The sequence below is a fragment of the Elephantulus edwardii genome, unplaced genomic scaffold (assembly GCF_000299155.1).
Source record: "Elephantulus edwardii isolate Elephantulus edwardi_28Jun2011 unplaced genomic scaffold, EleEdw1.0 scaffold00021, whole genome shotgun sequence".
Taxonomy (NCBI): domain Eukaryota; kingdom Metazoa; phylum Chordata; class Mammalia; order Macroscelidea; family Macroscelididae; genus Elephantulus; species Elephantulus edwardii.
Window position 1 is genome coordinate 13,254,160 of NW_006399771.1, and position 9,508 is coordinate 13,263,667.

A 9,508-nucleotide genomic window follows, 5' to 3' on the forward strand; every position below is an offset into this window, starting at 1 on the left:
TTATTTTTTGCCATTTCCTTCAAAGCAGCCTGAACATCCTAAACCATATTAATTATAGCTGTGGGAAAAATTGTTTGAAAAGCTCAACAGCAGCTGTGTAAACCAGACCAGGCTCTGACTGTAGAACAGATGATTAACGATGTATCAGCAAATTCAAATTTAGCTAAATAAAACAAAAACAAATCCACAAGAACCAAAATATGATATTAAGTCTATCCCATCTGAATTTAAACACGACCTCAAAAACAGGTTTGTGGCACTGAATACCAATGAAAGATCAATGAGCTTTGGAACAATATCAAGGTTGTCATGCATGAACAAAGCAAAGATGTCTCTCTTAGAACTAGGGATTATCATCTCACCTCTGTAACTATAGCAAAATTCAACAGAGCAGCAAACAACAAATGCTGGTGAGGTTGTGGAGAAACTGGAACCCGTATTCACTGTTGGTGGAAGTGTAAAATGGTGTAACTGCTATGGAAGGCAGTATGGTGCTTTCTCAAAAAGTTGGAAACAGAAATACCATCTGACCCAGCAATTCCACTACTGGGAATATACCCTAAAGAAACCATAACCACCACCCAAGCAGATATATGCACACCCATGTGTATTGTGGATTTGTTCACAGTAGTAAAAAATTGGAAACAGCCCAAGTGCCCATCAACAAATGAATGGACAGAGAAGCTGTGGTATATTTACACAATGGAATACCATGCAGCACTGAAAAACAAAGAACTCATGAAATATTATACGAAATAGGTGACCATGGAGGACATTATGCTGAGTGAAATATCTCAGACACAAAAAGACAAATACTGCATAATGCCACTGATATAAAACATGACTGACATGGGTTTGGGGTGAAACTAAGAAAAGAGGGGATAAATAATGTACAAGACATTGGAAAGATGAGGGAGAGAATTGTATAAAAGGAATGTATGATTAAGTATTATTGGCATGAAAGAGTCAAGAATAAGGGATGTATAATAAAGTGGACTGGGGATGGGGAGGTCTGTATAACAATGAAATAATTTTTTTTCCAAAGAAAAAAGTGTACTAGGGGCAGGAAGGAAAATGTGCAACAATGAATGGATGAAAATCCAAGTTATCTATAAACTTTCATTGAAATCTTAATAAATGAAAAAGAAGGGTAGAAAGAGAGCTACACTGTCTACTCGTGTGAGAGCAGTTTTGCAAGTTGAGATTTGGGGAGCCCAGTTTTGATTGGTTGGTGGTTGGCCCATTCCATTATTGAATAAAATTACCTGATTTTAAAAAAAAAATTAAAGACAGAGAGGGAAGGAAACCAAAATGGATATCTGAGGAGGAACTGGATATTGCACTAGAACACTGACAAGCCAAAACAAAGAGAAGGAATGAAGAGGTTAAAGAGTTTAACAGAATATTTCAAAGGGCAGAGCAGGAAAATAAACCAAAGTATTATAATGAAATGTGATTAGAGATAGAGTCAGAAAAGCAAATGTGAAGAATTCACTAGACATGTTTCAAGCTGAAGGAACTGAAGAAACAAATTCAAGCTTCAAGTTGCAATATTTAAAGATGCTATGGACAAAACCTTGAACAATCCAGGATGCTTCATAGAAGATGGAAGGAATACACAGAGCCAATGTGTCAAAGCGAATTGGCTGATATAGAATCATTTCAGGAAGTAGTATACAGTCAAGAACCAATGGTAATAAAGGAAGAATTTCAAGCTTCTTTGAAGAAACTGACAGAAAATAAGGCCCCAGAAATTGATGGAATAACAATTTACATAGTTCAACAAACAGATGCAGCCCTGGATGTGTTCACAAGGTTGTATCAATAAATCTTGAGGACAGCTCCTTGGCTGGCCCACTGACTGGAAGAGATCCATATGTATTGCCATTTCCAAAAGAGGTAATACTACAGACAGTACCAGAAAAAAGCCGTTTTGTGCTTTATTGACTATGCAAAGGCATTTGATTGTGTGATGACATAACCTTCTTTGATGAAACTGAAGGAGACTTGAGATGCTTGCTAGAGAAATCAGACTGCAGCCTTCAATCTGTACTGCATCTCAACATCAAGAAAACAAAAATCCTTACCACAGGGCCAAAAAGCAGTATCATGACAGCTGGAGAAGAGATTAAATTGTTAATGATTTTGTCTTGCTTGCATCTACAATAAAAACTTTGGCTCTAGCATTCATAAAATAAAAAAAGAGAGAGTTGTTAATAGGATAATTGGCTCCACAATTAACAACCTTGATATGAGCAGTCAGGAACTAAGGATATGCATTGCACTGGGAAGATCTGCAGTTAGAGACCTTTCCAAATTACGGAAGAGTAGTAATATCAGTTGGAGGACTAAGGTATGTCTGATTCAGACTATGGTTTTTTCCATTACTAGCTATGCATCTGAGACCTAGACAACGAATAAGGATGCCAGAAAAAGAATTGATGTCTTTGAGCTATGGTTTTGGAGAAGAGCACTGAGCATCTCATGGACAGACAAGAGAACAAATAGATACGTCTTGGACAGGGTGCAGCCAGTGTGCTCTTTGTAGACAAGAATGATGAGGCTTTTCCTCACACACTTTGGACATGTTGCTCGAGGTGTTATTCCTTGGAGAGGGACATGTTGGAAAGGGTGAAGGGTTGGTCAAGAAGAGGAAGACTCTGAACCAGGAGTATTTACATAGAGACTGCTGCAATGGGTTCTTACGTGTAAGGAAGTGTGAGGATGGTGCAGGACTGGAGTAGGTACAGATCTTTTGTTTATATGGTCCCTATGAGTCGTACTAGACTCCATGGCACCTAACAACAACAACAACAACAGGATAATCTGCTTTCAAAGATCTCTCCAGAGTGCTAAAAAGCACATCAGTTTAGAGACTAAGGTGCGCCTGATGCAGGTCATGGTTTTTTTTAATTGCTTGCTATGTATCTTAGAGCTGGAAAATGAATAAGGATGACAGAAGAGTCAATTTCTTTGAGTTGTGGTGTTGGATTAGAGTATTGAACATACCACAGACTACTAGAATAAACAAATGTGATTTTGAAACTGCATCTCACACACTTTGGGTATGTTTTTAGAGGGGCAGTCCTTACAGAAGGACATCATGCATGAAAGGATAGAGGTTAAGTGCAAGAGAGGAAGTCTCTGGATGAGATAGGCTGACACAGTCACTGTGGCAATGAGTCAGATGTGTCAGAGATGGTGAGGTTGTCTCAGGATAGGGCAAAGTTTAGAACCATTGTTTATAGTGTCACCATGAGTCATATTTGACATGACAGCATATAACAACGACAAGCAAAAGCACTTGATGGTAGTAGATATGGCAAAATGAGAGACTACAAGAAAGACTTCCCACAGTGTTTTGTTATAAGAACTTAGGACCTTGGCATAACTTTAGGAGTTTAAGAAAATCCCTAATAATAATGTTGTTGTTATGTGTCAACAACAACAACAACAGCTGATAAGAATAAATATAATTAAATTCATTTTACTTACATATTACTTTGTGATCTAGTTTGAGTAGTAACTCAGCAATTTTATAAGTTCAGTGGTTTTACATATGATTGGATTGGTAGAAATCAGTAAAACCCTATTGGTACAAAACTACATTGTTTACTTACGACCAGGCAGGGTTTGTGTAAAAATCCAGTCTGAAGCATTACCATAGCCGGCATTGGTGCTGGCAGCCACTTGGAATCTATACCATCGAAATTTCTTTAATCCATATATTGTTTCTTCAGTTAGGTCAGCATCATAAAGGTACTGGATATTTTGATATTCAACACATTCTTCAGGTTCCCATCCTTGACACTTTTCAGCACGAAGTTGAGTGGTAATCTTGTAATTTTGGAAGTAGCCAAGGATAATATCAGGTCTTATCCATGTCAATGTTGCACTAGTTGGCTGAACATCAGAAAAAGCGATATTCATGGGCATACTAGGAACTAAAAATTAAAAGAAAAAAAAAGAAACACACCTCAATGACATTCCTACATTTAAAAAAAAATCTGTGCAAGACATGCAAATTTATATCTTCAGGTTCTGATATGTAATAAATATTGAACACCAAACGAATAGAGTTGATTCTTCACGAGATCCATGGGGGTTATAAATTGCATGAGAGAAGACTGCCTATCTTTCTCCTGTGAAACAGCTGATGGATTAGGACCTTTAGGTTGGCAGAGCAATTCTAAACCTTCAATGCCACCAAAACTCACTTTTATTGCAATATCTATACAATTAAACATTATTTGGGCATTAAAATGAATGACATGATAGAACATGAATGAATCTTAAAAACATGCAAAGTGAAAACAAGAAAAGAACACATAAGATTCCGTTCACATAAAATGTTTAAGATTGGAAAATCCATGAAGAAAAAAGTTATATACTGTGTGAGAGGATAGGATGTATGAACACAAAGGATGGGCCTTTTTTCAAATTGATGGGAATTTTCTAAAATCAGCTGGAATGAAAGCTGCACATGCCTGTGATTAAAATAATACACTGAAATATACATTTTAAATTGATGGTTTATATGGTGTGTATATAATAATATACATGTAAACATTTTTAACATTTTAATAATTTAAAAAAATTTTTAATGAACAGTTACAGAGATTTTAGATTTCCATTCATTCATTGCTGCACTTCTCTCCCCCACCCCAGGTTGCTCTTCTTTTTGAAAAGTAAAAGAAACACTCCCTCCCTGGTACACAACCCCCTGCACCCCTCCCAAGTACATTCCACTATGCAACCTTAATTGTGGACTCTTGTGATAACCGTAATACCCTATCATACATCGCTTTTAAATTATTCGCTCCCTCAGCTGTTTCAGTGCAGTATACACAATTTATCCAGTTTTTCTCAGTCTTACCACAACCCTAATATCAGTCCATTTTACAGTAGTCACACCATGCAATATTTGTCCTTTTGCGACTGAGATATTTCACTCAGAATAATGTCCTCCAGGCTCACCCATTTTGAATAATATTGCATTAATTCCTTGCTTTTCAATGCAGCGTAGTATCCCATTTTGTGAATATACCACAGCTTCTCTATCCATTCGTTTGTTGATGGGAACCTGGGTTGGTAAATATTTTTTTATGAACAGCAAAATGATACTTGTCCATAGCTCTTTCTATTCTTCCAAAAAGTTTTTCAAAGACAGAAAAGTCTAGAATACTACATTCACTTGACAAGAAAGTAAGTTTCTCACCAAAGAAGACATTCAGATAGCCAAAAAACACATGAAGAGATGTTCAAAATCCCTAGCTCTAAGAGAGATGCAAATCAAAACAACTATGAGATATCATTTCACCCCATTAAGAATTGCAAAATTTAGCAGAACAGCAAAGATCAAATGCTGGCGAGGTTGTAGAGAAACTGGAACCCTTACTCATTGTTGGTGGGAGTATAAAATGGTGCAACCACTATGGAAGGCAGTATGGCACTTTCTCAAAAAGTGCAAATGAAAATACCATTTGACCCAGCAATTCCACTACTGGGAATATACCCTAAAGAAACTAAAACTGCCAGCCAAGCAGATACATGCACATCCATGCTTATTGCAGCTTTGTTCACAATCGTAAAGTTGGAAACAACCTAAGTGTCCATCAACAAATGAATGGATAGAGAAGCTCTGGTATATTCACACAATGGAATACTATGCTGCATCAAAAAACAAAGAACTTATGAAATATTATACAAAAATGCATGATCCTGGAGATTATGCTGAGTGAAATATCTCAGTCACAAAGGGACAAATATTACATACTGCCACTGTTGTAAAGTGGGACTGACATCGGGGATAAAGAGAGACTGAGAAAGAGGGTATAAATAATGTATACTGCATTGCAACAGATGAAGGAGAGAACTGTTTAAAAGGGTTATATGACTAGGTATTATTGTCATGACAGGAGTTCAGAATGAGGGCTGCATAGTGGAGTGGACTTGGAGGGTGGGATTTTATAACAATGAAAGAATTTTTCTTTTACTTTTCAAAGGGAAGAATGAATTGGGGGGAAGAGTGGGCAGAGAGAAAAATGCAATAATGAATGAATAGAAAAACCAAAGTCTCTACAAACATTCATTAAATTTAATAATAAAAAAAGTCCCAAGAAGAAAAAAAAAGAAAGTAAATTTCAGGTTAGTGTTAGTTTTAAACTTACGAAGAAGGATACATCAACCATTGTGAGCTTGCTTTCACTGTGGCAGATCAAAGGATGGGCTTTCTATAGACACACCGTGTTTGGCCATATAGGCAGTTAAGAAGTGATGACTGTGTGAATAAAGTATCATTTATGGAAATAATTCTTTGATTTTGTATGGTACAAACTTTAATCCATGTTTTCCAGTCAAATGGACCAGAAATTTGAGGCCAAATACAGAATGAGTCACATAGACAATCTTCAACAAGATTATCTCGGAAGCATTTACAAATGACCAGCAGTATCACTCATTTTTATCTAGTACTTCTCTCTTGATGACCTTTGCATGGAACTAGACAATTTCAAGGCAACTGCCCTATTGAATTACAGGTACAAAAAGGATTACACTCATTTTAGCATGGTGAATCAGATTTCCATTCTTTAAGAATGACTAAAAACCCCAAACTTTTTTATTCACAGATGGTACTAATTTGAACACATCAGTCCATGTTTCCTGGAGTAATCACGCAGCTTGCTTAGATTTTCTAAACATGACTGAACTGTGATGAAGCGATCAACATTCACTGCCAAGGTATTCGGTAAATTCCATTTTTATTCATAAATTATTCTTATCGGTGAAATACTTTCATCATGGGTAAAAAAAAGGCTTGTAGATCTAAATAAGCAATATTTGTCACAGGTTGAAATGCATGTAAAATATGTGTTTATTTAGATTCTAAATAAAAAAACGAAAATATGTACAAGTGCTTTGTAACCCACTGAATGCCAATTAGTGGAAGTTACTGACTTCATGTCAGGCTTCTGGTGGCATTTCATGTTAATTTTTCACTAATTACTCTAAAACCTACCTCTAGATGGAGTCTAGAGGTAAGTGCACCTGAAAAGAGAGAAGTGCACCTGAATTATACAAAAGCACACTGACAAGGTAGACTACATTTCATTAATCCTCTACTTATAACTATGTGTTCACCTTCAAACTCAGATGTGTTTAGTTTAAAGAAAATCAAATGTCTGAAAACTTAAATTAAGGCGTTCGAAAGTACTTAAACTTTCCTAATTATTTACCATATTTTACAAGTCAAAATGAACTCAATGGCAACTAGCAATACTTTTTTCTATACAATTTTTTAAAAATTCACATCCTTCTTAGATAATAATTATATGCATGTTTATATGTATGTGAAAATACATTTTTAAAATATTAGCAATATTAGTCAATGAAAATAAGTACTACAATGTTTATGTAAAGCAAATTCCGGTATATTAAATATAAATTATGGACTGACTTAACATTTAATCATTAGCAATTATTATGTTGATTGCTTGAGCAAGTTTCAAATCTTAAAATGTAAACTTTTCATATATATCATTTTTTGTGTGTGTGTCCTTGAGTTTGAACCAACTCATACTTGATCCTAGTGGGTTTTCAGAGGTAGTAAGTCATATGGGAGGAGACTGTCCGTTTTTCTCTCACAGTGTAGCTGGTGAATTTGAATGCTATGCCTTTGATTATCTCAGCACAGCTCCTTACCATATGAACATCAATTTAGCTAACAGAATAGTCATAAAGAGGTAACCATAAAGCCCAATTATAGGAGAAAATATGAGGCTGTAATTTACAGAAAACAACTATGAACAAAGATGTAGAAGAATCTATTTCAAGTAAGTTGAATATCAAGAGAATTACCTAAGTGGTAATAAAATGTTTAACTCTGTAAAGTAGACATGAATATGAAAGAAAAAAATCTAAAGAAGCAACAAGAAAATAAAAAGAGATATCAGGTGAGTTTTAACTGAAATGCACCTAAATCTTGAGGGAGTTTAAATTAGAAGTTTAGTTTAGGCTACTGTGAGAAATCAAGAATTTAAATTCCCGTAACTGAAAGGTTAAGGAAAAATAAGGAAAAAACTGAGCCTTCATAAATCCTGTTTTTAGAAAGAAGATTAATTTTATTAAATCTCATTCATACATGAAGTGTAGACTATAACAAAGAATAATTATAAGGGCTAACAGAAGATAAAGGAATATTATTATAATGTGGTGATTGAACAGAAAGCAAAGAGGAGAAAGAAAAATTCAAAGAGAAGATGAATCAAATTAATAGACAAAATGTGTATTGTACACTTGCTGGATTTATTTTTACCTTTTGCTCTGAATACAGCACGTAACACAAAGGAAAAAAAATATAAATCTCCATGACTGTAAATAAAGACAAACTAGAGTGTAATAATAACATCTGATATTGAGATCAAAGATAACTTGCTTCTGAAAATTTCTATAAAGAAGTTATCATGTAATAAAACAAATGAACATAAAACTCATCTTTATATATAAAATGTTAAGTCTATTTAAGGGAGCTCTGGTGGCCGAATGGATAGGGAGCTGCATTGCCAATCAAAAGCACTAGTTTGAAATCTGCCGGCTACTCCTCAGGAGAAACATGGTCAATCTCCTCCTTTCTGATTTACAGCCTCTGAAAAATCTGTTGACAGCTTAGCTATAAATCAGTTCTGACTTGATAGCAATGAGTGAGTGAGTGATTAAGTATGGTTAATTAGGTGGTTTCTGACAAAGGGAATGAGTGGAATAATTCTTAAACAATTTATAGCAAAGTCATTTTTCCTGAGGTTAAGATAATGCATTTTGCATGTATTTCCTTCTGTTTAGAAATAGATTTTAATCGAGAAGTAGACTTTAGAGTAATTAGGACGAAATGGAAAAAATCCCTAATTCATAAATAGCTCCTTTGTTGTTGTTGTTGCTGTTGTTATATGCCATTGAGTTGAGTACAACTCATAGTGACCCTATGAATAAAAGATCTGAACTCTGTCCTATCCTGTCCCATTCTCACAAACTCTGACATAGTTGAGCCCACTGTTGCACTGAGTAATTTCATCTGGTTAAGGGTTTCCTTCTTCTGCCTATCATCCACCTGATGGCCTTCTCCAAGGAATATACAACAAGCGCATCAGTATGGATGGTGAAGAGATTGAGATAGTTAACAGTTTTAGTTTACTTGGCTCCACAATCAAAACTCTTGGTAACAGCAGCCAGGAAACCAGGAGACGAATCATGTTGGGAAAGTCAGCTGTGAGAGGCCTCTTAAGAGTACTGAAGAGCGACGATGTCAGGCTGGGGACTAAGGTTCATCTGATCCTGGCTATAGTCTTCTCAATTACGTGCTATGCATCGGAGAGGTGAACAGTAAATAGGACTGATAGGAGAATTGATGCCTTTGAGCTGTGGTGCTGGGGAAGAGTGTTGAATATACCATGAACTGCTAGGAGAACAAACAGGTTTGTCCTGGAGAGGGTGAAGCCAGAATTCTTCTTTTTTT

At 35.7% G+C, this 9,508-nt stretch overlaps 1 protein-coding gene across 1 annotated transcript in view; it reads right to left on the minus strand.

The window, feature by feature from the left end:
• The window catches only part of PTPRQ (protein tyrosine phosphatase, receptor type, Q), a 415,982-nt gene that overhangs the window by 181,817 nt on the left and 224,657 nt on the right, over nt 1-9,508 (minus strand). The window contains exon 26 of the mRNA XM_006882544.1: nt 3,621-3,944. Within this exon, the coding sequence (XP_006882606.1) occupies nt 3,621-3,944 (324 nt within the window). The remainder of the gene's footprint in view (nt 1-3,620; nt 3,945-9,508) is intronic.